The sequence below is a fragment of the Meriones unguiculatus genome, chromosome X (genome assembly GCF_030254825.1).
Source record: "Meriones unguiculatus strain TT.TT164.6M chromosome X, Bangor_MerUng_6.1, whole genome shotgun sequence".
Taxonomy (NCBI): domain Eukaryota; kingdom Metazoa; phylum Chordata; class Mammalia; order Rodentia; family Muridae; genus Meriones; species Meriones unguiculatus.
In genome coordinates this window covers 17,597,056-17,624,347 of record NC_083369.1, presented here as the reverse complement: position 1 = coordinate 17,624,347, position 27,292 = coordinate 17,597,056, and the positions used below count along the sequence as shown (strand labels likewise).

The following is a 27,292-nucleotide window of genomic DNA, read 5'->3' as shown; positions in this document are numbered from 1 at the left end:
TTAAAAAGAACCCTGTATCGTGAATCATTCAAAATCCAGAGAGACTGGTAGGAATTTTGGTCACATCTGAATAGGGTTTCAAAATAACTGGAGCTGAGAAACTAGGGTAGTCTTTGTTCTTTTTGTCTTTATTTCTTTACTTGAGTCAATTAACAAGTGCCCATTTAATAACTAATGTATTCTCACAGTTGTCTTCAGATAATATACAGCCTAATTTAGAAGGCGAAGTTAATAGATAATAATAATAATAATATAGAAGACAAATTTAAGACAGTATATTAGGAAGTACTAAAGCAATGAAAATTACCAGAGTGCCAAAGAAAAAAATTTCAGCTGATGTGGGAGTTAGGCTTTTGGATTTGCTTTTTGATTTTTTTTTATTTCAAAGAGATTTTATTTCAATGTATGAGAGGGCACACGCGTGAGCATCTGTCTACAGAGATCAAAAGAGGGCGTCAGATTTCTTGGAGCTGGAGACACAGGTTTTATGAAGCACCTGATGTGGGTGTTGGAAACAGAACCTAGGTCCTCCACAAGAGCAACAGGTGCCCTTAATCACTGAGTCATCTCTCCTGACCGTGGATTTTGTTGTTGTTGTTGTTATTGTTTTGAAACAGGGTTTTTCTGTGTGGTGCTGGCTGTCCTGGAACCCATTCTGTAGACCAGGCTGTTTTCCAACTCAGAGGTCCACCTGCCTCTGCTTCCTGAGTGCTGATTGAAAGGCGTGTGCCACCACCGCCTTGTAATTGTTAAGGAGAAGGAAAGAATGAGATCTCAACTGAGTTGAGGGAATGCCATGAGAGAGGCCTGGAGAGAGGGATGAGCCTGTATGTGAGGATGGTAAAGAGACCAACCCCAACATATCGGAGTATTATGATAAACAAAACTGGCAAAGTGAGGTAGGATCAGATTATGAAGACTTCTTTGAAAATAAGCAGAGACATTTCAAACAAGTTATATAAGAAGTTGAATCTCTCATAAGTTTTTGAGTAAGGTGTGACATGAAAAAAGTTGTACTTAGGGGATATTAGTTGGTGACAGGACACATAATAGTGCTATCATCATGAGAGACCAAAGAATTAAAAAGTAGTTTGGGGGGTTATTGGTTTAAAGTTTAAAGAAGAAGCCTGAGCAAAGGCCAGACAGGTGGAGACATGTCCAGACACCTGTGGGGAGGAGCCAGCCTGAGATGACAGGCATTAGCCACTACGTCTAGCTGTTTTATTTCATGAATTTATTCCTGTTTTGTTTGTTTTATGTGTGTATGTGTGCATGTGTGTATGTGTGCATGTGTGTATGTGTGCATGTGTGTATGTGTGCATGTGTGTATGCAACGGCTCTTGTGTGGAGGAGGGCAGAGGACAATTTGCAGAAGTTGGTCCTGTCCCTCTTATCATGTGAGTTGCAGGGAGTCAGGTCAGCAGCCTTGGCAGCAAGTGTTTTTACCTGGTAAGCCACCTCGCTGACCCTGTTGGACATCGGAGACTGGGTCTCATGTAGTGGAAACTGTTCTCAACTTTGACATAGAGCGAAGGCTGGCTTTGGGTGAACTCCTGACTTTCCTGCCTCTGTCTCCCAAGTACTGAAATTATAGAAGTGTGCCACTATGCCTGGCTTTTTGGGGTTTTGTTGTTATTTTATTTTGTATTTTTGAAACAAAGTCTCACTCTATACCCGGCCTATTGTGGAAACATACGAGCCGCACCTCGAACTCATGGTCCTCCTGCCTTTGCCACATGAGTGCTATTACAAAGGACAAATTGGAGAAGGCAAATCACAAGACTGTCATCAGTTTCATATAAAACCAGATAATTATTACCTTCTAGAAGATATTATGTGTATTCCTATACATACATGCATTCACACACACAGGAACATTATGAGTGATACCATCTATGAGATGATTATCATAATGTTAATCCCAATGATGTGAGGAGAAAGATCACTGACCCAAATCATCAAGGCCAGATTAATTAAAGCAAGCACTAATGAAAACAAGCTTTTTCATTCATGTGCATGGGCTGCCTCCCCTGAGGTGGGGTTCAAGAGGTCAGCCTTGGACATGGTACAGTAAGAGTTTTTTTCAGGGATAGGGGTTTCCAAATAGGGGGGTAGGCAAATATGCAGGGTTACAGAATCACTGTAACCAGGTAGTCTTAACAACTTTTGAAAAAAAGGTTGCAAGATGGTCATAACAACTTAGTAAAACAAAGACATGGTTGCCATTTCCTGTAACAGGCAGTGCAGAACCATTTGTAGTTAAGGTTACAGGTGGGGCATAGCCCAATCCTTGAGAAATAGATTTAAATATGAACAGATAGTAACCTAGTTTGTTTTTACTATATGATAGATTTCAAGCCTGAGACAGACTCAGGCTGGTTCATAAATGTCATAAACATTTGATAAATAGTTGATGTTGTTAGGTGAATCTCTGAGAGGTTGAGGTCAGCCTGGTCTACAAAGGAAGTCCAAGACAGCCAAAGGCTCTGCTACACAGAGAAATCTTGTCTCAGAAAACCAAAAGAGAAAAAAAAAAAATAATTGATGTTGTTTTTGTTAATAGTGCTGGGTACTTGTGATAAATGAGATGCCTTTCAAGATCTTAATCTTTACCTTTTGCCCATTCTGTGGTGATGTTGATTCTCTCATTAATCACTGAAGCACGGGGTGATCGATAAGGAATGCCTCATTTGTGGCATTTCCATTGCAATGTTGGTATGAAATAATTGAGCTATTTCCCCTTAGTTCTATGAAAAAATGACAGACATTATTTTTAAAATCTTTCCTTTTAAAGATGAAGGTGGAACCAGCTTGGATTCAAGTATGCTGGCCGCACTGCGAAAAATGCAGGATGGCTATTTTGGTGGGGCAAGGTAAGTGACTTATGCCCTGAACCAGGGGAGATGTAGCACAGGAAACTGTCAGTGATGCTCGAGTCCTCCTTATAATACCAGAAAGTTAAATTTAGAGTCAAATAGATGCTTAAACAGCACACAGGTATAAGAATTCACTGCAGTCTTTCTCAGGAGGCGCGTGACATTGGCTCATCATTATGAATGATGTAATGTTGGATTTAGTGGTGTTTGCAAGTGTCTTCAAATCTTTGTTGTTGAATATTTACTTATTCTAAATGTCTTTTCTATGAACCAGCTAGCTCCCCAGTAATTCAGATGGAGACCTATTGATTTATTTAAACACTTTAGCACAATAACTGGGCAGGTATGATATAAAGAAGTTTTATAAGCTATTCTGACTACCTCCCAGCTGCACTCCCCAAGATACTTGTGAATAAATAGGTTCTGTCTGGGCTGAATCTGCTCCATCAGGCCACGTCTTCTCTCTCCATCTTCTTTCTTCTTCTCTTCCTCTCCCTCTCCCAGACTCAAAGGACCTACCTTAGTCCCCAAGCCCAGGAATGGAAGTTCCACCTAACTCTATTCTGCCTAGTAATTGGCTATCAGCAACTTTGCTAACCCATCATAGATAATTCGGGAGCAAAGTTTATAAAACATCATTTGGTGTACTTGAGAATGCACCTGTCTGGACTGCAACCGGATCTCAGGGGCCAGTACTGAGCATTTGTACACATAGCATCAGACCAAGTCCCAGTACCTTTTCTCAAAAGTCTTTGAGCAAATGGTACCGGCTTCCATTGACTGGAGGAACTATTACTTAGTTGTAAAATACCCATCTAAAATGTTTTTGTCTGTATACATACATGTAAACCAAGGCCCATTTTCACAATGTTTCTATCACTCTGTGTACACCTATAATTGAAATTCTTATATATAAATATTATTTCATTTTGTAGTTTATTATTAATACACATTCTCTGAATTATTTTATTCACTATTTCATGCCCGATTCCTATTATTCTTTCATTTTTCAAATTATCCAAGTTCTGGCCATTGGTAGCCACTTTAAATGGGCTTCTTTAGGGGGCAGCCTGGTCTACAGAGTGAGGTCCAGGATAGCCAGGGCTCCACAGAGAAACCCTGTCTTGGAAAACAGAAAAACAAAAAAGAAAGAAAGTTAGTACTAATAACTTCAATTGGAGGTTTGTGATTGGCTTATTACATAGAGAATGATATGGTCCAACTTAATTTATTACAATGGATAATAATTCCAACTACTCTCTCATATGTCCAAAAAGGTCTTTTGATGGCGTTTTTGTTTAATTTTTTTTTCAATGCAGTTTATTCAGGAACCTTGAACAATCATCAGACCCTGGGGAAAGCCAGCCCACAGCTTAAATAGCCTCTGGGTAGCCAACCCCAGCGTGCCACGTGAGCAATGCAGATAGGTCCACATACATGGAAGCAAGCCTTAGCCAAATGTGGAGTTGTTTGTGACAGAGAGCACTCACCATCCGGAAGGTGGAAGGCGGAAACCAGCTCCATCTTTAAGGCACGGCATTACACAGCTCTCTACAGTTCCCCCTTTTTGTTTTAGATGCATCAGGCAAGAGTAGAGGTCTGATCTCTGATATTAAAAATAAATTGGGACTTTGTACCGATGTTCATTTAGTTGTCATCCACCCAAAGAGCATCAGACCCGTCTGATACCTTTTTCTCAGAGGCGGGACCTGGGGCATCAACCCGCATGCAATCAGACATGCTCTTCTCTGGGTCTACAGCGGCTGACCCTGAGTGCAGTGCTTAGCCTCGCATCCTGAGCATAACATTTTAGCTTTTTATGGTAGCCAACCATGCTTGGGGAGACTGTCCTGCTTCAATGGCTGTAAAGGCCTGAATATCATGGCTGCATTACACTGTTGTGAGACTCTAATCTTGCATATACACCACAGGCAAACCAAGGAGACCAACACCAGAAGGCCTGCTAATGCTCCCATGCCCGCCCATTCCTTCAGATGATTCATAGCTGCAGCAATCCATGGTGATAATCCTGTGGCTAGTCCTGCGTCCACTCTGGTAGAATTTACTGTGATAATGGCCACTCTCAGCTGCTCCATTGTAGTATCGAATTCTCCAGTCCAATTACCTAAAATATAGCTAGACAATTGTTTAGACAGATTTGCAGCACAGGAAAAATTCTCATGTTGTATGCTAGTGACACAAAGTCCAGCATACTTTCATTGACAGCCCGGTTGAGCCTTTTGCCATAGGGTATCAATTTGCTCCTGCACGAGGTCAATCCTCTGATTGAACACCATCAAGCTTCCTTTTAGTTGAGCATTAATTCCTTTTTGTACATCTAAGGCATGAGCTACATTGGCTAAAAGATTATTCAGAGTCTGAGCAGTCTGCACAGTATGACTCATGGCTAATGCCACGGTGGTAGCTCCAACAGCCACCAATGAGATGGCAGTAACAGTGGCAGCTGTAGTTCCAAGATCCCTTTTCTGTCTGAAGAGAGTCATAGCATGAGGGGCATCAACGGGCACAGGCACCCAGTGAGGCATGCGAGTAACCAGGGCATACCTAAATTCAATAGCATTCCGGCATTGGGCAAAAAAGCAAGTATCATCACCACAATTACTTGGCTCTATCTGGCTAAAAATGAATAAAAATGGGGGATATAAACAAACAGGTATGGGCTTATAGGAAATATTATGAGAAGCCTTAACCCCCTCGTTGGAACATCTTGCATCAGTTCTAGAACTAGCAGTGGTGGTGTCCGAGGTCTGAGTAGGTTCAGGAGACCATTGCCCACAGGGGCGAGACATGCTCCATGTAAATTGACTAACTCCATGTTTTGCTCCACTTTTGAAAGTCATTTAAAGTTCTTATTTCCCCCCCCCCTTTTTTTTTAATTTTTCCTCAATTACACTTTATTCATTCTGCATCCCCCTATAAGCCCCTCCCTCCTCCCCTCCCAATCCCACCCTCCCTCCTCCCTCTACATGCATGCCACTCCCCAAGTCCACTGATAGGGGAGGTTCTCCTCTCCTTTCTGATCTTAGTCCATCAGTTCACATCAAAAGTGGCTGCATTGTCCTCTACTATGGCCTGGTAAGGCTGCTCCCCGCCAGGGGGAGGTGATCAAAGAGCAGGCCAATCAGATTATGTCAGAGGCAGTCCCTCTTCACATTACTATGTAACCCAATTGGACTCTGAACTGCCCTGGGCTACATCTGTGCAGGGTTCTGGGTTATCTCCAAGAATAGACCTTGGTTGGAGTATGAGTCTCTGGTAAGTTCCCTGTGTTCAAATTTTCTTTTTCTGTTGCTCTCCTTGTGGAGACCCTGTCCTCTCCAGCTCTTACTATTTCCCAGTTCTTACATAAAATTCCATTCACTCTGCCCAACACTTGCCCATCAGGCTCAGCATCTGCTTTGATAGTCTGTACGGCAGAGGGTTTCAGAGGCCCTCTGTGGTAGTTTCCTAGGTTGTTTCCTGTTTTCTTCTTCTTCTGATGTCCATCCTCTTTGCCTTTCCGGATGGGGATTGGACATTTTAGTTGGGGTCCTCTCTCTTGCTTAGTTTCTTTAGATGCACAGGTTATAGTGGGTTTGTCCTATGTTGTATGTGTATATGAGTGAGTATATACCATGTGTGTCTTTTTGCTTCTGGGACAACTCACTCAGGATGATCCTTTCCAGATCCCACCATTTACCTGCAAATTTCATGATTTCCTTAGTTTTCATTGCTGAGTAATATTCCATTGTGTAGATGTACCACAATTTCTGCATCCATTCTTCAGTTGAGGGGCATCTGGGTTGTTTCCAGCTTCTGGCTATTACAAATAAAGCTGCTACAAACATGGTTGAGCAAATGTCCTTTTTGTGTACTTGAGCCTTTTTTGGATATATGCCTAGGAGTGGTATGGCTGGATCATGGGGAAGCACTATTCCTAGTTGTCTGAGAAAGCCCCAGATTGATTTCCAGAGTGGTTGTACAAGTTTACATTCCCACCAGAAATGGAGAAGGGTTCTCCTTTTTCCACAACCTCTCCAGCATGTGTTGTCACTTGAGTTTTTGATCTTGACCATTCTCATGGGTGTAAGGTGAAATCTCAGGGTTGTTTTGATTTGCATTTCCCTAATGGCTAGTGAGGTTGAGCATTTCTTTAAGTGCTTCTCTGCCATTCGGTGTTCCTCTACAGAGAATTCTCTGTTTAGCTCTGTTCCCCATTTTTTAAGTGGATTACTTGGTTTGCTGCTTTTCAGCTTCTTTAGTTCTTTATATATACTGGATATGAGTCCTCTGTCAGATAAAGGGTTGGTGAAGATTCTTTCCCAATCTGTAGGCAGTCGCTTTGTTTTGGTGATGGTCTCCTTTGCTTTGCAGAAGCTTTTCAGTTTCATGAGGTCCCATTTATTGATTGTTGCTCTTAGAGCCTGTGCTGTTGGTGTTCTGTTCAGGAAGTTTTCTCCTATACCAGTGAGTTCTAGGGTATTCCCCACTTTTTTTTCTAGCCGATTTAATGTGTCAGGTTTTATGTTGAGGTCTTTGATCCACTTGGACTTCACTTTTGTGCAGGGTGATAAGTATGGATCTATTTTCATTTTTCTAAATGTAGACATCCAGTTGGACCAGCACCATTTCTTGAAGATGCTATCTTTTTTCCATTGTATGGTTTTGGCGCCTTTGTCAAAGATCAGGTGTCCATAAGTGTGTGGGTTTATTTCTGGGTCCTCTGTTCGGTTCCATTGATCCACCATTCTGTTTCTATGCCAGTACCATGCAGTTTTTAAAACTGTTGCTCTATAGTACAACTTAAGATCGGGGATGGAGATACCTCCAGAAGATCTTTTATTGTAGAGGATTGTTTTAGCAATTCTGGGTTTCTTGTTATTCCATATGAAGTTGAGAATTTTTCTTTCCAGGTCTGTAAAGAATTCTGTTGGTAATTTGATGGGAATTGCATTGAATCTGTAGATTGCTTTTGGTAAAATGGCCATTTTTACTATGTTAATCCTGCCAAGCCATGAACATGGGAGATCTTTCCATCTTCTGATATCTTCTTCTAATTCTTTCTTCAGAGACTTGAAATTTTTTTCATACAAGTCTTTGACTTCCTTGGTTAGGGTTACTCCGAGGTACCTTATGTCATTTGTGGCTATTGTGAAGGGTGTTGTTTCCTAATTTCTTTCTCAGCCCTTTTGTCTTTTGTATATAGGAGGGCTACTGATTTTTTTGAGTTAATTTTGTATCCAGCCACTTTGCTGAAGGTGTTTATCAGCTGTAGGAGTTCCCTGGTAGAGTTTTTGGGGTCACTCACGTATACTATCATATCATCTGCAAATAGTGATAATTTGACTTCTTCCTTTCCCATTTGTATCCCCTTGATCTCCTTCAACTGTCTTATTGCTCTAGCAACGACTTCCAGCACTATGTTGAAGAGATATGGAGAGAGTGGGCAGCCTTGTCTTGTCCCTGATTTCAGTGGGATTGCTTTAAGTTTCTCTCCATTCAGTTTGATGTTGGCTATAGGTTTGCTGTATATCGCCTTTACTATGTTTAGATATGTGCCTTGTATCCCTGATCTCTCCAATACTTTAAACATGAATGGATGTTGGATTTTGTCAAATGCTTTTTCAGCATCTAGGGAGATTATTATGTGGTTTTATTCTTTCAGTTTGTTAATATGGTGGATCACATTGATGGATTTCCATATATTGAACCACCCCTGCATACCTGGCATGAAGCCTACTTGGTCATGGTGGATGATATCTTTGATGTGTTCTTGTATTCGGTTTGCGAGTATTTTGTTGAGTATTTTTGCATCAATGTTCATAAGGGAGATTGGCCTGAAGTTCTCTTTTTTTGTTGGGTCTTTGTGAGGTTTTGGTACCAAGGTGACTGTGACTTCATAGAATGAGTTTGGTAATGTTGCTTCTGTTTCGATTTTGTGGAATAGTTTGAAGAGAACTGGAGTTAGCTCTTTTTTGAATGTTTGGTAGAATTCTGCGCTGAAACCAACAGGTCCTGGGCTTTTTTTGGATGGGAGACTTTCGATGACTGCTTCTATTTCCTTGAGAGATATAGGACTATTTAATTGATTTACCTGGTCCTGATTTAGCTTTGGTAAGTGGAATCGATCAAGAAAATTGTCCATTTCATTTAAATTTTCAAATTTTGTTGCATATAGACTTTTGAAGTAAGTCCTAATGATTGCTTGGATTTCCTCAGTGTCTGTAGTTATGTCCCCCTTTTCATTTCTGATTTTGTTGATTTGGGTGGTGTCTCTCTGCCTTTTAGTTAGTTTGGCTAAGGGTTTGTCTATCCTGTTGATTTTCTCAAAGAACCAGCTCTTAGTTTCATTGATTCTTTGAATTGTTTTATTTGTTTCTAATGGATTGATTTCAGCCCTGAGTTTGATTATTTCCAGCCGTCTGCTCCTTCTTGGTGTGTCTGCTTCTTCTTTTTCTAGGGTTTTTAAGTGAGCCATTAAGTTGCTTGAATGCGCTGTCTCAAATTTCTTCTTGAAGGCAATTAGTGCTATGAACTTTCCTCTTAGCACTGCTTTCATTGTGTCCCACAAGTTTGGGTATGTTGTGTCTTCATTTTCATTGAGTTCTAGGAAGATTTTAATTTCTTTCTTTATTTCTTCCCTGACCCAGCTGTTTTTTAGTAGCAAGTTGTTCAGTTTCCATGTATGTGTAGGCTTTTTGCTATTTTTGTTGTTACTGAGGTCCAGCTTTATTCCATGGTGATCAGACAGGATACAAGGGATTATTTCAATCTTCTTGTATCTGTTGAGGCTTGCTTTGTGACCAACTATGTGGTCTATTTTGGAGAAGGTTCCATGAGGTGCTGAGAAGAAGGTAAATTCTTTTGTGTTTGGGTGTAAGGTTCTGTAAATGTCTGTTAGGTCCATTTGATTCATGACCTCTGTTAGAGATATTGTTTCTTTGTTTAATTTCTGTTTAGTTGACCTGTCCTTTGTTGAGAGTAGGGTGTTGAAGTCTCCCACTATTAGTGTGTGGGGATCTATGTGTGGTTTAAGTTTTATCAATGTTTCTTTCACAAATGTGGGTGCCCTTGTATTTGGGGCATAGATGTTCAGGATTGTGATGTCTTCTTGGTGGAATTTTCCCTTGTTGAGTATGAAGTGTCCTTCCCCATCTCTTTTGATTAATTTTGGTTGAAAGCCTATTTTATCAGATATTAGAATGGCTACTCCTGCTTGCTTCTTGCGTTCATTTGCTTGAAAAGCCGTCTTCCATCCCTTTACACTCAGGTAATGTCTATCTTTGTGACTTAGGTGTGTTTCTTGTATACAACAGATTGCTGGGTTTTGTTTACGCATCCATTCCGTTAGTCTGTGACTTTTTATTGGAGAATTAAGTCCATTGATATTGAGAGAGATTAATGACCAGTGGCTGTTAGATCCTTTGAATTTGATGTTGGCTGTGGTCATACGGTTGTGTGCTTGGTTGCTTTTTGTTTTTCTGTAGTGGGGTTATTTATTTTCTGTGTTTTCTTGAATGTAGCTAGGTTTCTTGGGTTGTATTTTCCCTTCCAGTGTCTTCTGTAATGCTGGATTTGTGTGTAGGTATTGTTGAAATTTGTTTTTGTCATTGAATATCTTGTTTTCTCTGTCTATGAGGACTGAGAGTTTTGCAGGGTATAGTAGCCTGGGCTGACATCTGTGTTCTCTTAGGGTCTGCATGATATCAGTCCAGGCCCTTCTGGCTTTCATAGTCTGTGTTGAAAAGTCAGGTGTGATTCTAATAGGTTTGCCATTATATGTTACTTGGCCTTTTTCTCTTGCAGCTTTTAGTATTTTTTCTTTGTTCTGTATACTTACGGTTTTGATTATTATGTGGCGGGAGGATTTTCTTTTCTGGTCTAATTTATTGGGTGTTCTATAGGCCTCTTGTATTCTTATTGGTCTCTCCTTTAAGTTGGGGAAATTTTCTTCAATGATTTTGTTGAAAATATTTTCTGGGCCTTGGTGCAGGGAATCTTCTTTTTCCTCTATTCCTATTATTCTTAGGTTTTGTCTTTTTATGTTGTCTTGAATTTCTTGGACGGTCTGTGTCAGGAATTTTTTAGATTTAACATTTTCTTTGATGGATACATCTATTTCTTCCATTGTATCTTCCACACCTGAGATTCTTTCTTCCATTTCTTGTATCCCATTGGTTATGCTAACCTCTGTAGTTCCTGCTTTCTTCCCTAAGTTCTTTCTCTCCACAATTTCTTCCATTTGTGTTTTTTTTTTTAATTTTTCCAATTCTATCTTCAGGTCTTGAGCTATTTTGTTGGTTTCCTTCCCCTGTCTGACTGTATTTTCATGTTTTTCCGTCAATTCCTTCAGCTGTTTGTTTGAACAATCCACTGTTTCTTTTATTTCATTCAGTGATTTAAGCATTTCCTCTCTAAAGGCCACAGACTGTTTGGCTGCAGCTTACCGTATTTCTTCACGGATGGCCATAATCTCCTTGTCTTTAATTTCCTCCGTTTCTTTACGGATAGCCATGATCTGTTTGTTTTTATCTTCCTCTAATTCTTTTCGTATTTTATTTGTTTCCTCTGTTATCTTCTTCATGAGCATAGATGTTAGGTCATCTCCTTGAATTTCATTTATGCTGGGGTGTCTAGGGCTATTTGCCCCTGGATAACTGGGTTCTGGAGATGCCATATTGCTCTGGCTTTTGTTGGTTGGACTTTTACGCTGTCCTCTACCCATTGGGCTATCTTAGTTGTTTGAATTTAGTTTCTGGTTGTTCCTGGACTCTTGTATTGGAGAGAATCCCTTTGGCAGGAAGATGGTTTTTCCTGAAGGAAGCCTTTCCAGCTTTTTGGGTATAGTCACTGGATGTCCGGTGTTTTTCAGGAGTTGCTACAGCTCACCTCAGACATAGAGACCTGGGTAGTAACTGTGGTCCTGATTAGTCGAGAGGGCTCTCCTCTCACTGGGAGAAGTCCTGGAGACAGTTGCCCTCCTTCTGGGTTTCTTGCTGTAAATTTAGTGATCAACTGCTGTAACCTGTGTGTCCCGTGGTTTGGTCGGTTTTGTTAGGGATAATTGGTTGCCCCTTGGAGCAGTATCTGGGGGGGTTGATCTCAGGGTTCCCGGTCTTTTGTAGGTCTGAGGTTGGGGCTCTGTGCCCCAGAACCCAAGAGGTAATTTGTGGCGGGTGAGTACTGCTCTGGTGTCTTGGGGCGCACAGTTCTGCCTGTAAGGAGTAGTTGGTACAATGCAGGCCTCTGGGCTGGTGGAGCGTGCGCCCGCCTGCTAGTCTGCGGAAGCTGAGTTTCCGATCACTCTGTGCTCCCTGTTTCGGCCCAGATCTGTGATGGCTGGGCGTACTCACCTGTCTGCGATCTGCAGGCTGCTAGACTTTCCCTAGGTGACCCCAGCAGCACGGTTTCTTCTTTCCCTGTGGGGTCCTCTCTGGACAGGGGTTCCCAGTCCCTGTTGTACTGGGGCGCACAGCTAGTCTGTACCGTTGAGCTGAGCACACAGATCTCTGCGCGGCAGGAGCTCAGTTGTGTTGGCGGTGGGTACCCGCCGTCCTAGCGACCTTCCGGGGATAGACTGGGTGACCCGTGATCAGTCTGGCCACTTTGCTTCCCAGTGGGGTCCCCCCGCGACTGGGACTCCCAGCCTCAGGCACCCTTGTGCTCACGGATCAGCCTGGGAAAGTGATTGGGACACAGATGCTTGCAGCTCCAGCCTGGAGACCCAAAGTCCGCATTACACGGGATTTCTTACGGGTTCTGCCTGGATAGCCGTGAGTGGACCAGACCGATTCCCACACCGTGGGAGCCTCCCCTCACCTGGGAAACACGATTGATGTAGTTTCAGGGCCCCGAGTTCAGTCTCTTGGTCTCTGCACGGCGAATGCTGTCCTGCTTCTCAAACGCGGTGCTCTCCCGGCGCCGCCATCTTGGCTCCCCCTTAATTTTTTGAGATTTCTTTTTTATTTTTATTCTGTGTGTATGGGAGTTTTGTCTGCATGTGTGTCTGTGTACTGCGTACATGCCTGATGCCCACAGAGGCCAGAAAACATTATCGGATTCCTTGAAATTGGAGTGACATAATTCTGAGCCACCGTGAAGATCCTGGTAATTGAGCCCAGGTTCTCGGGAAGATCAGTTAATTCTCTTAACCACTTAGCCATCTCTCCAGCCCCTGGTGGTACTTTTAAAACTGGTATGATGGATTTGTGTAACTTATCTTCATTCTCCATCTACTTCTCTAATAGATAATGTGGATTTTTTTTACCAGACATTCAACACAGTGCGCAACAATGGAAGAGACTAGAACTAATCTTTTGGGGGACTGTGAACTCTAATTAGTGGCCTTGCTTTAAAAATCTTTTCTTAGCATTCATAAAATGTTGCTAAGCATTCTTTTATTGACAACTGTGGCTTATTTGTACATGTGTTTAATTTTTGGTGTTGGGAAGAGATCCTTGTTCATGCTAGGCAGGAATTTTACTAATTGAGCTACACTTCTAAAATTGTGTTTGTTTTTTTTTTTTTAAGATATTCCCTGATTTTCTGTTTTCTATGTACCTTATAATTGTTAGGATCCAAACAGGTAAATTGTCGGAGTTTTTGACAACATCTTGCTGCACACACTTAAGCTTCATGGACCCTGGACCTGAGGGTAAGCTGTACAGTGAAGACTATGATGAAGACTATGATGATGAGCTGGAATCTGACAACTGGATGAATAGCTATGATGCAACGAGTAATGGTAAGGAGGCCTTAACCAGCACAGGCTGGCTGGACACGAATATAAATGATTGTTTAGCTTCATTGTTAAAAAAAAAAAAAAAAAAAAACAAAACCCGGCTTCCAGCAATCTCATACTGTACCATCCTCGCTCCTCTTTAATAAATCTAGGTTTCTGCTTTTGTTAGGATTCACTTTTTTCCCTCTACTCTTCCTCAGTTTCTGGTCTAATTAATACCTCTATGGTGACTGATCGTGGGGTTAGCCTATGCCTTTCTATTAGGATTTCTTCTTTAATCATTTGAAGTAGCTGGTGATTTGAAATGAAAAGAAACAATGGTGAGTAAAAAATATTTCACCAATAATGTAGTTGAAAATAATACATATATGCATATATAATACTACTTTTCATATTGAAAAGAATTAAATATGAAGTTTGGTAAGAATTATGTTTAAAGCATCACATAATTCAAGGGATTATATTTTATGTATCATTAGAGGCATAGAGCAGTATTTCTGACGAGGCCTGTGTAGTGTGAAAAAGCGTATTCATAATGCCTGTTGCTTCTATGTGACAAACTAGACAAATAAAGTGTATAATAATTGCTAAGGCTATAAACATGATGCCATTAGAAAGCACAGGAGACAGTCATACTGACTGATGGGGTAGGTTTTGAAATAACTGAAATGTTCATTTTTGTTTCTTCCTCTTCCCCAACTAACCTTGCAGCTCGCTGTGGTGACGAAGTTGCTCGTTATTTAGATCACCTTTTGGCTCGCACTGTTCCCCATCCTAAACTCTCTACTACCTCCCGGAAGGGAGGGCTAGATCGGTTCCAAGCTGCTGTGCAAATGACTTGCGACTTAATGTCCTTGGTGACTAATGCCAAGGAGCTGCATGTACAGAGTGAGTAATGCCATTACTCCCTAGTGTCAGACACAAGGTGGCATGAAGCCCAAGATGGGGGCAGGACGTTGATTACACCATGAGCAGGAGCTTGGTTTTGTTCACTGCTTTGGTCCCGGCCTCTTGGGCAGCACCTGGAATTTAGCAGGCACTCAAATCCATGTGAAATCAATGACGTATATATAGTCTTGATATGGATATTGGCGTTGGTCGGGTATAACCAGGAAAACAGCAAGACACAGTACAAAAAATAGCATATTCAATTTTAATACAAAAGTCAAATGGGGAGGAAGAGCTTTCTCATTTGGAAAAATTACTTCTTTGAGGGTAATTTTCTTGTTTAATGAGAAAGCATGGTCATTAGAATAGTATAAAACAGGAGAGACAGAAATAGAGACTGACCCTGCTCTTAAGCTACGACTAGATCTCACTTTATGGCCGCTGTAACTGTGCACCCGGCTGTTATCTCGAATATAATAGTCTTTGTTTACAGCATCGCCACAGTCCTCTCTCTTACCAGCACCTTCCTTAGTAATGTGTTCAGTGGAGGACCTTTTCTGTACATTTGAATAGTAGCCATGGTTCCTAAGACTGCTCATTATTTCTAAGGTCACTACATGTGGAGGGAGAGAAAGGCTCCTTGGTCACACCTGGACGACTTGAATATTACATTATACAGGGGAGGAGAATGATAGACGCATGCTCTTGCTACCTAAATCCTCATTGACCATTACTAACCAGATACTAAATGTGAGCACTAGGGAGCTGTTTAAAATTGAGAACAGGGAAAAGCTTGGTATACCCTTTGGTTATGCTCCTTACAGAAAGGGTTTATGCAAGGACACGAACTTTAGTAAGTTTAGTAAGTCACATTTATCACTTGTGAATCAGGAAACCAGATTTTAATTCCAAGAACTGTAATTTACTTGCTTGACCACTTATCTGAGCCCTGTATAAAATGGGTAAAATAGGCTGGAGAGATGGCTCTGCCATTAAAGGCTAGGCTCACAACCAAAGATAAAATGGTGAAAATTATATGCTGGTTCTCCTTAGAGGTTATGGTAAGTATTTCAGCTATGTAAGTGAAACATCTTAGGACCTTCTCAAAGTTGATCAGCTCCTACATGTTTTTTGGTTCTCTAAATAGGATCATCCAGCTCCAGTCTCTAGAAATCAAATATTCACCCACGAAAACCCAGGAAAAGTAAGATGTAACTGAGTTCCTTCTCTTATGTGTTTTGTTATATGATGATATCAGTGATAGCATCATTGTGATAGTGATAATGTTAGTAAATATATATCATATGTCTGGTTGATGGTGCAGTTACCGAAAATCCTTTCAAAAATATAAAAATGTTCATTGATTAATTTGTTGTTGTTTTGAGACAGCGTTTCTCTGTGTAACAGCCCTAGCTGTCCTGGAACTCGCCCTGTATTGTAAGCTGGCCTCTAACTCGCAGAGATCCACCTGCCTGTGACCCCCCCATCACCACCACCTGGCAAATAATCGGATATTTTTCAAATTATCTAATATCCACATTTCTTCTACTGATATCGATGAAGGAAAATGTCATCACTTTTGTTCTAAAAACTGCCCCATGTGTCAGTTTATTGCTGAGGTCAATCGTGTATCTTATTAATTTCCTGCTTATGTTAACTTTTCCCATGAATGCCAACTTCTTGCAGATGTGCACATGTATCTTCCTACAAAGTTATTTCAGCCTTCTCGCCCTTCTCTCAGCTTGCTTGACTCACCTCAGTCTCCACAAGATAACCAGGTAACTGCGCGCATGTTTCTGTAGGCTCTTAGTAAAAATCTGCCATCTTTAAGGGAAGTGTTCAGACTAGCCAGAATGGTTTCTAGTGTTAAACAAAACACTATCGAATTTACTCTTCAAGCAGGCAAGAGCTTTGGTGTTAGACTTCAAGAAAACTGCTTTGCTCTGTCATAGGGCTTGGTGGTTTTACCGATTTGGCTTTGATTTTCATCAACATGTTGGAAAAAAATTGAGGGAGAGTACCAGGTAACCCAGACTGGACTTCAACTTACTACGTTGATGAGGGAGGATGGCCTGGTATTCAGAAGCCTCAGCCTCTAAAATGCTGGGGTTACAGGTGTGCACTACCACATCTGGGGAACATTTAGGAAATTCTCATGGAAAAGGTTTAGAGGTGGAAAGACAACTCATTCTAGGATACCTAGTTAAGCACTGTTAAATTAGTCCCTCCCCCCCCCCCTTTTTTTTATCATTGCTTACTTCAAAGGTTCCTTCTGTTCATGTAGAAATACTTCTTCCTAGAGACCAGTCTGGGGAAGTGGACTTCCAGTTACTGGTTTCCAAGTTGAAGGAGACCTCAAGCTTACAGGAACAAGCTGATATACTCTACGTGCTCCATACAATGAAGTAAGTGGTGGATATGACTGGCATACTTTAAGGCACTTATTGTGAGGAAGTACAGCACGTTAGTCACGGTTCCGTGTTATAACAAATACCTGGGGTCATCAACTGATTAAGAGAAAAGGTTGCTTTTAAAGCTTAAGCAATTCCTTTTTATTAGTATTTGTATTTTAAAATTATTTTATTATGTATATGAGTGTTTTGCTTGCATATATGTCTATGTACTCTGAAGCCAGAAGAAGGTGTCAAATCTCTTGGAATTGGGATTACAAATGGTCATGAGCCCCTATGTTTGGTGCTGGGAATTAAACCCCAGTCTTCTGGGAGAGCAGCCAAATGTTTTAACTTCTGTGCACACTCTCTAGTTTTATTAGTATTTAATAGAAAAGTATATTGATTTATACTTTGTCTCATTTTACTGGTGTTTCTTCTATCAAAAACTTATTTTTAAGAGTTAAAAAAATATTTTGTTTTTGGTAAGGAGAATATAACAAAAAAAAGGTAACACTTTATATTATTTATTTATTAATCATATTCCTACTCATGTTTAATAGAGTTTGTACTATGTTAGACACCCAGATCTTCTGAATTATCTAATATTCAAGGGGAAAGGGCATAAAAAGTCTCTAAATAATAATGTGAACCTTATTGTTGATTATTTTATATTTTAATTCTTTTTTTTGAACTGTGATTATTCCTTATTATTTCTTACATTTACTTTTAACATTTTGACTCAGAGCTACAGTTGCATGAGCAGAGAGCTGTGTAGATCCATTTCTTTTTTATTTTTTTACACTTTATTCACTTTGTATCCCCCCATAAGCCCCTCCATCCTCCCCTCCCGATCCCACCCTCCCTTACCCTTCTTCACAAATGCTCCTCCCCAAGTCCACTGATAGGGGAGGTCCTCCTCTCCTTCCTTCTGATCTCAGTCTATCAGATCACATCCAGAGTGGCTGCATTGTTATCTTCTGTTGCCTGTTAAGATTGCTCTCCCCTCAGGGGGAGGTGATCAAAGAGCAGGCCTATCAGATTGTATCGGAGGCAGTCCCTCTTCCCATTACTATGTAACCCATTTAGACAATAAACTGCCATGGATTGCATCTGCACAATGGTTCTAGGTTATCTCCATGCCTGGTACTTGTTTGGAGTATGGGTCTCTGGGAAGACCCCTGTGTTCAAATCTTCTAGTTCTGTTGCTCTCCTTGTGGGGTTCTTGTCCTCTCCATAACCTACTATTTCCCACTTCTTACATAAGATTCCATGCACCCTGCCCAACAGTTGGCCATAAAGTCTCAGCGTCTGCTTTGATAGTCTACAGGGCAGACCCTTTCAGAGGCCCTCTGTGGCAGGTTCCTAGGTTGTTTCCTGCTTTCTTCTTCTTCTGATGTCCATCCTCTTTGTCTTTCAGGATGGGGATTGGGCGTTTTAGTCAGAGTCCTCTCTCTTGATTAGTTTCTTTAGATGGACAGATTTTAGGTTTATCCTATAAGTCTATATGAGTGAGTATATAATGTGTGTGTCTTTCTGCTTCTGGGACAACTCACTCAGGATGATCCTTTCCAGGTCCCACCATTTACCTGCAAATTGCATGATTTCCTTAATTTTCATTGCAGAGTAATACTCCATTGTGTAGATGTACCACAATTTCTGCATCCACTCTTCAGTTGAGGGGCATCTCGGCTGTTTCCAGCTTCTGGCTACTACAAATAAGGCTGATACAAACATGGTTGAGCAAATGTCCTTATGGTGTACTTGAGCCTCTTTTGGATATATGCCTAGGAGTGGTATGGCTGGATCTTAAGGAAGAACTGTTCCTAGTTGTCTGAGAAAGCACCAAATTGATTTCCAGAGTGGTTGTACAAGTTTACATTCCCACCAGAAATGGAGAAGGGTTCTCCTTTTTCCACAACCTCTCCAGCATGTGTTGTCACTTGAGTTTTTCATCTTGGCCATTCTGATGGGTGTAAGGTGAAATCTCAGGGTAGTTTTGATTTGCATTTCCCTAATGGCTAATGAGGTTGAGCATTTCTTCTAGTGTTTCTCTGCCATTCGATATTCCTCTACAGAAAATTCTCTGTTTAGCTCTCTTCCCCATTTTTTAATTGGATTACTTGGTTTGCTACTTTTCAGCTTCTTTACTTCTTTATATATGCTGGATATTAGCCCTCTGTCAGTCAAAGGGTTAGTGAAGATTCTTTCCCAATCTGTAGGCAGTCGCTTTGTTTTGATGACGGTGTCCTTTGATTTACAGAAGCTTTTCAGTTTCATGTGGTCCCATTTATTGTTGCTCTTAGAGCCTGTGCTGTTGGTGTTCTGTTCAGAAAGTTGTCCCCTGTGCTAATGAGTTCTAGGGTCTTCCCCACTTTTTTTTCTAGCTGATTTAATGTGTCTGGTTTTATGTTGAGGTCTTTGATCCACTTGGACTTCAGTTTCGTGCAGGGTGATAAGTATGGAACTATTTTTATTTTTCTACATGTAGACATCCAGTTGGACCAGCACCATTTCTTGAAGATGCTATCTTTTTTCCACTGTATGGTTTTGGCATCTTTGTCAAAAATCAGGTGTCCATAAATGTGTGGGTTTATTTCTGGGTCCTCTGTTCGGTTCCATTGATCCACTATTCTGTTATTATGCCAGTACCATGCAGTTTTTAAAACTGTTGCTCTATAGTATAGCTTAAGATCAGGGATGGAGATACCTCCAGAAGATCTTTTTTTGTAGAGGATTGTTTTAGCGATTCTGGGTTTCTTGTTATTCCATACGAAGTTGAGAATTTTTCTTTCCAGGTCTGTGAAGAAGTGTGTTGGCAATCTGATGGGAATTGCATTGAATCTGTAGATTGCTTTTGGTAAGATGGCCATTTTTACTCTGTTAATCCTGCCAAGCCATGAGCATGGGAGATCTTTCCATCTTCTCATATCTTCTTCAAATTTTTTCTTCAGAGACTTGAAGTTTTTTTTCATACAAGCCTTTGACTTGCGTGGTTAGGGTTATAACAAGGTACTTTATGTCATTTGTGGCTATTGTGAAGGGTGTTGTTTCCCTAATTTCTTTCTCAGCCCTTTTGTCTTTTGTATACAGGAGTGCTACTGTTTTTTTGTTGTTGTTGTTTTGTTTTTAATTTTGTATCAGGCCACTTTGCTGAAGGTATTTATCAGCTGTAGGAGTTCCCTGGTACAGTTTTTGGGGTCGCTCATGTATAATATCATATCATCTGCAAATAGTGATAATTTGACTTCTTCCTTGCCAAACTGTATCCCCTTGATCTCCTTCAACTGTCTTATTACTCTAGCAAGGACTTCCAGAACCATGTGAAGAGATATGGAGAGAGTGGGCAGCCTTGTCTTGTCCCTGATTTCAGTGGGATTGTTTTAAGTTTCTCTCCATTCAGTTTGATGTTGGCTATAGGCTTGCTGTGTATTGCCTTTACTATGTTTAAATATGTGCCTTGTATCCCTGAACTCTCTAATACTTTAAACATGAATGGATGTTGGATTTTGTCAAATGCTTTTCAGCATCTAGGCAGATTATCATGTTTTTTTTTCTTTCAGTTTGTTAATATGGTGGATTTCCGTATATTGAACCACCCCTGCATACCTGGGATGAAGCCTACTTGGCCCTAGTGGATAATATCTTTGATGTGTTCTTGTATTCGGTTTGCAAGTATTTTGTTGAGTATTTTTGCATCAATGTTCATAAGGGAGATTGGCCTGAAATTATCTTTCTTTGTTGGGTCTTTGTGAGGTTTAGGTACCAAGGTGACTGTGGCTTCATAGAATGAGTTTGGTAATGTTCCTTCTGTTTCTATTTTGTGGAATAGTTTGAAGAGAATAGGAGTTAGCTCTTCTTTGAAAGTCTGGTAGAATTCTGCACTGAAACCATCTGGTCCAGGGCTTTTTTTGGATGGGAGACTTTTGATGACCGCTTCTATTTCCTTGGGAGATCTAGGACTATTTAATTGATTTACCTGGTCCTGATTCAGCTTTGGTAAGTCAAATTGATGAAGAAAATTGTCCATTTCATTTAGATTTTCAAATTTTGTGGCATATAGACTTTGGAGTAAGTCCTAATGATTGCTTGGATTTCCTCAGTGTCTGTAGTTATGTCCCCCTTTTCATTTCTGATTTTGTTGATTTGGGTGGTGTCTCTCTGCCTTTTAGTTAGCATGGCTAAGGTTTTGTCAATGTTGTTGATTTCCTCAAAGAACCAGCTCTTGGTTTCATTGATTCTTTGAATTGTTTTATTTGTTTCTAATGGATTGATTTCAGCCCTGAGTTTGATTATTTCCAGCTGTCTACTCCTTTTTGGTCTGTCTGCTTCTTCTTTTTCTAGTGTTTTTAAGTGGGCCATTAATTCCTTGAATGAGCTGTCTCGAATTTCTTCTTGAAGGCACTTAGTGCTATGAACTTTCCTCTTAGCACTGCTTTCATTGTGTCTCACAAGTCTGGGTATGTTGTGTCTTCATTTTCATTGAGTTCTAGGAAGACTTTAATTTCTTTCTTTATTTCTTCCCTGACCCAGCTGTCATTTAGTACCAAGTTGTTCAGTTTCCATGTGTATGTAGGCTTTTTGCTATTTCTGTTGTTGTTGAGGTCCAGCTTTATTCCATGGTTTTCAGACAGGATACAAGGGATTATTTCAACTTCTTGTATCTGCTGAGGCTTGCTTTTTGACCAACTATATGGTCTATTTTGGAGAAGGTTCCATGAGGTGCTGAGAAGAAGGTAAATTCTTTTGTGTTTGGGTGTAAGGTTCTGTAAATGTCTGTTAGGTCCATTTGATTTATGACCTCTGTTAGAGACATTGTTTCTTTGTTTAATTTCTGTTTTGTTGACCTGTCCTTTTTTGAGAGTGGGGTGTTGAAGTCTCCCACTATTAATGTGTGGGGATCTATATGTGATTTAAGTTTTATCAATGTTTCTTTTACAAATGTGGGCATAGATGTTCAGGATTGTGATGTCTTCCTGGTGGAATTTTCCCTTGATGAGTATGAAGTGTCCTTCCCCATCTCTTGATTAATTTTGGTTGAAAGTCTATTTTTTCAGATATTAGAATGGCTACTCCTGCTTGCTTCTTGGGTCCATTTGCTTGGAAAGTAGTCTTCCAACCCTTTATCCTCAGGTAATGTCTATTTTTGTGCCTCAGGTGTGTTTCTTGTATGCAACAGATGGCTGGGTTTTGTTTATGTATCCATTCTGTTACTCTGTGTCTTCCTGTATTTCTTCAGGGATGGTCATAATCTGCTTGTCTTTAACTTCCTCCATTTCTTTATGGATAGCCATGATCTGTTTGGTTTTATCTTCCTCTAATTCTTTACATATTTTATTTGTTTCCTCTATTATCCTCTTTATCAGCATAGATGTAAGGTCATCTTCTTACTTTTTATGCTGGGTTGTCCAAGGCTGCTTGCTTCTGGATGGCTGGGTTCTGGAGATGCCATATTGCTCTGTCTTTTGTTGGTTGGGCTTTTACACTGACCTCTACCCATTGGGCTGTTTTAGGTGTTGGCTGTTAGTTTCTGTGCTTCCTGGAGTCCTGAGGTAGGGAGAACTCCCTTGGCCGGAAGATGATTTTTCCTGAAGGAGGCCTCCTCTGCTTTTTGGGTATGGTCACTGTATTTCCAGTGTTTCTCAGGAATTGCCACTGCTCACCTCAGGTGTAGACCTGAGTAGTAGCTGTGGTCTTTCTTAGTTAGGGGGGCTCTCCTCTCACCCGTAGAAGTTCTCAAGACAGTTGCCCCACTGCTGGGTTTCTCGTTCTGAATTTAGTGAGCTGTTGTTGTTGTTGTTGTTATACTGTTTTCCAGGTACAGCCCTCTTGAAGATCCTGCTGATTCCCTAGCTGTGGGGTTTTCTCCCAACAGGGAAACTCAGTCTGGTATCCTGCGGCACACAGTTCTAATCGGGAAAGTGAGAGGAGCACCCAGCAAGTCTCTGGGCCAGGGGCTGAGTGCTCTGCTCTGGGCCTGGAGAATGTGCGCCTAGGTTGAGTTAGCGCCTGGGGGCGCGGCTCTGGTCTGGGTGCTATGCATGCCTCTCTTTGCTGACAGCTGAGGGCTCCTCTCTGGTCTGGAGGCTGGGCGCCTCACTCTGGGCCGGAAGCTGTGTGTCCCTGTCTTGGATGGCGGCTACAGGCGCCGCTGTAGTCCGGACGCTCTGCACCTGGGTCTGGGATGGAGGCTGAGGGCGCCGCTTTGGTCCAGAGGCTCTATGCTCTGATATGGGCTGGCAGTATGTGTCCCCTTCTGGACCAGATTGGGGACCGCCATTCTGTCTGGGATGGCAAGGCACAGACGCATTTGGCTCTGCCTTTCTGGCCTTTGGGAGTCTGGGCGTCAGCCTAAACTGGGAAATTTTCCCGAGACCTTTTCGGGGTCGGGGTGTCGCCTGAGTGCTCTGAGATCAGACCAGCTGATTCCCTCCCTGTGGGTTTGCACCCGACAGTGAAACTCAGTCTCTGGTGCCCTGGGGCCCACAGTTTTATCTGAGGCAGCGAATCAGGCGCACAGGCAGGGCTCTGTGCCGGAGCCTGGGTCCCCGGCTCTGGCTCTGGGCTGGTTCCTGGGGCGCCCGCAGAACCTGAGTCTTTTCCAGGAGATGTCTGGGTGACCTAAGGTCGGTTCCAATTGTTTCCTGCACCGTGGGGTCATCTCTCCACTGGGGATTCCAGTCTTTGATGTTGTGGTGAGCACAGTTCGACCATGACCAGAGCACACTAGTGTGTGGCTCTGGGCTGGCGACCAAGCATCTGGCAGAACCGGGATCTCTTCCGCGGTTTAGCCAGGTGAGTTAAAAGCTGATTGAATCCCCCACCGTGGGGTATCCTCTCACCTGGGAAACACAATCACTTGTGTTTTATGGCCGAGAGTTCTGATTGCTGGTCACTGTGCTGATCCTGCTGTGCTGCTGGTCAGAATGAGAGTCCTCCCGGCGCTGCCATCTTGCCCCCTCCTTCCTTGCCCTATATTTTAATTCTTTATTAATTACACTTTATCCACTTTGTATCCCCCCTGAGGTTCCCTCCCTCCTCCCCTCCCCAAGTCCATTGTGGTTCCCTCCCTTCTTCCACCCTTCTGCATGCATGTCCCTCCCCAAGTGCACTGATAGGGGCTGTCTTCTTTTCCTTCCTTTTGATCCTAGTCAATTAGGTCTTATCAGGAGTGGCTGCATTGTCTTCTTTTGTGGTCTGGTAAAGCTTCTCCCCGCTCAGGGGGAGGTAATTAAAGAGCAGGCCAATCAGTTCATGTCAGAGACAGTCCCTGTTCCTATTACAATGGAACCCACTTGGATACTGAACTGCCGTGGGCTACATCTGTGCAGGGGTCTTAGGTTATCTCCATGCATAGTCCTTGGTTTGAGTATCAGTCTCAGAAAAGACCCCTGTGCTCAGATTTTTTGGTTTTGTTGCTGTCCTTGTGGAGTTCCTGTCCTCTCCAGATCTTACTGTTTTCCACTTCTTTCCTAAGATTCCCTGCACTCTGCCGAAAGGTTGCCCTTAAGTCTCAGCATCTGTATTGATAGTCTGCAGGGCAGAGCCTTTCAGAGGTCCTCTGTGTCAGGCTCCTGACTTGTTTCCTCTTTTCTCCTTCTTCTGATGTCCATCTTCTTTGCCTTTCTGGATAGGAATTGAGCATTTTAGCAAGAGTCCTCCCTCTTGATTAATTTCTTTAGGTGTACAGATTTTAGTAGGTTTATATAAATTTGCTCTTTTTCATATGGAAAAAAAAAACAACGAACTGACTTTATTTTGGCTCACAGTTTGGGGGTTTCATTCCATGATTGGTTCCCTGATTGCTTTGGGATCTGTTATGGGGTTCCAGACCATGGTGATACCTCATAACTAGCTTACAAAAGACAGAGAAAGTATAGAACATAGAATATAGAGACAGAGAAAGTATAGATCATAGAATATATAGTGTGTCCTAGTATCCCCTGAAAGGACACACCTTAGTACAATAAATTCCTGCAACTAGGGCCTAACTTGTAAAGCTTTCCCCCATCTCCCAGTAATTCTATAGATAGAGGACCAAGCCTTTAACATTTGAAGCATAGTTTAGATCTATCTATCTATGTATCTGTCTATCTATCCTAGATCTAAACAATGGCCCACAATAAATGGAGCACAGCGTTGGAGCTTCATGTACCTGTTTACTACAGTTTAGCAACATACTCATTGTGTGACTTGAAAGCCTACAACTGCCTACATTCACAAAATTATTATAAATATCTCTAAAGTCGGGGCTAAAGAGATGGCTCAGTGGTTAAGAAGAGCAGCTCCTCTTCCAGAGGAACTGAGTTCTATTACCAGTACCCACATGATAACGCGCAACCTGCTGTAACCATACTCCTAGGGGATCTAACACCTTCTTCTGGTTTCCGTGGGTACCAGGCACAGACATGGCCCATAGATATACATGCAAGCAAAACATCCATACACCTAAAATAAAAATAAATGAGTGAAATTACGTGGTGTGTGTGTGTGTGTGTGTGTGTGTGTGTGTGTGTGTGGCTGGGTGGGTGCGTGTGCAATGCCAGGCCATAGCAGGTAATTAATAACAGGTAAATATTGCTATCAGTATTGTGGTTCTTATTTAGCCTTCATTAATTACGAATCCTACTGGTGTATTCACTCTGTGTGTGTGTGTGTTGTGTACATGTACATGCTTTACATGCTTTCTTATGTGTGAAGATGTATGTGTAGAGGTACACACGCATGAATATATAGGTCAGAAGTCAACTTTAGGTGTCCTTCTTCAGGCCAGGTGCTTGGTTTTTGAAACAGTGTCTCTCATTGACCTGGGGCTGGCCAATTCGCCTCAGCTGGCTTTTCTCTTCTTCCCCAGCCCTGAGGTTATAAGAACATGCTACAACACCTGGCATTTTGGTGTTTTTCTGACAAGAAAGCTCAGGGTCTCATGCTTCCATGACAAGCACTTGACCAACTGTGCTATCTCCCTAAACCTATATTCTTAACTCTCAAGAGAAAACAGGTACTGGTCATGGTAACCCATTCTTGTAAATCCAGCACTCATGAGGCTGAGGCAGCATAGGAATTGCCATGTATTCAAAGCCAGTTTGAGTTTTCTGGTAAATTCAACCAAAGTCCAAATAGGTGAACCAATGAGCTTTATTACGGTTGCTTACGAAAGTATGGGTAAGGGTAACTTACAGAAGAAATGACTCAAAGACAGCTGCATCACCAAAGCCCACCCCAGCTTGGATGGCAGTTCACCAACACTGGGAACCTGGAACATACTGCGCAGTCTGCAGGCAATTCAGCAGTTCAAAGTGCTCAGTTGGTCCAAACTTCTTCTAGGCAGCTCTGCTGGTTTCTGCTTCTTCTAGGTAGCTGGTCTAGTCTCAGAGTCTTCTTTGCAGCTTGGCTTGGCTGAGATTCTTTTGGGCAGTTCTGTGATCTGAGAATGGCTCTCAGCAATCTTTATTGCTTACTCTGGGAAGGAAGGGTCTAGTGAATCTGGTCACTTTCAGGGACTTCCTGAAACTATTATAAATTTGTTTTTTTTTTTTTTTTTACCTTCTGGCTTAAAGTACTTACCTTCAGGTTGGAGTGTTTCAATCTGGGAAGAAACTGCTACCCAGCAGATATCCTTGGCTACCTTGTCTGAACCCCATAAATTTTTTTTAAATCATAGATGCTTATCAGAAAAAGAAACACTTTTTTTTTTAAAATATTTGCTTATGTGTTGGTCACCCTGCTATGTATTTGCTATCTTCAAGTCAGCATGTCAAAATGAACTCATCTTTACTGCCCATCCAAGCTACAGAAAATAAGCAGTTCTTTTTATATTGGGATGACCATGAAGAGGTAGGATGGACACGCTCTCCTAAACATGCTTTGAATGCTGAGGTTGCTGATGTCATGTACATGTACAGTGAGTATGAAGTAATGGGCGTTCTGGGAGAACAAATTATGTCCCCACATGCCTTCTGAAAAGCTTGAAAGAACAGGAAAAAGAGAGTAGACCTAATATTTTGACATGATTGGGGGTAAGGCTGGGGTTGCATTCTCATCACTAGCACCAAAGGAAAGAGCCCTTGGAATTCTGGGTCAGGAAAAGTGGATGCTTTCCCCCTATTTTCCTGCTAAGTTTAATACATGATTTGTAAAACAATCTTTTCCACTCATATATCCAGCATGGGTTCTTGGAGAAGACAGAAATCTAAAACGTCTATAGACATAGACATGAAAAGCCCTAAGAGTGGAGGTCCAAGATGGCAGCAAGCAGTACACACCATATCTGAGGAGCACAGGATCTGAAACTCTGAAATTGGTGAGTGGAAGATCAGCTGAAGCCAGATCATCCACATGAGACTTCCTGAGCAGGAGGGGACAACCCATGAGCTGGGACAGTTTGGATCCAGGTC

The 27,292-nt window shown here is 41.7% G+C and overlaps 1 protein-coding gene across 8 annotated transcripts in view; it reads left to right on the top strand.

Moving 5' to 3' along the window:
- LOC110543601 (phosphorylase b kinase regulatory subunit alpha, skeletal muscle isoform-like) overlaps window positions 1–27,292 on the top strand; it is a 137,158-nt gene that overhangs the window by 84,255 nt on the left and 25,611 nt on the right. For 5 of the 8 annotated variants that reach the window (XR_009588533.1, XR_009588535.1, XR_009588534.1 and 2 more), the window contains exons 15-19: window positions 2,795–2,873; window positions 13,451–13,620; window positions 14,329–14,505; window positions 16,192–16,283; window positions 16,806–16,910. Coding sequence is in view for 2 of the 8 variants with exons in the window: in XM_060375709.1 (XP_060231692.1) it covers window positions 2,795–2,873; window positions 13,451–13,620; window positions 14,329–14,505; window positions 16,192–16,283; window positions 16,806–16,883 (596 nt within the window). In the remaining 6 variants the exon portion in view is untranslated. Of the gene's footprint in view, window positions 1–2,794; window positions 2,874–13,450; window positions 13,621–14,328; window positions 16,284–16,805; window positions 16,911–27,292 lie in introns of those variants that run through there. The other 3 variants (XR_009588537.1, XM_060375710.1, XR_009588538.1) reach the window with 3 other exon arrangements.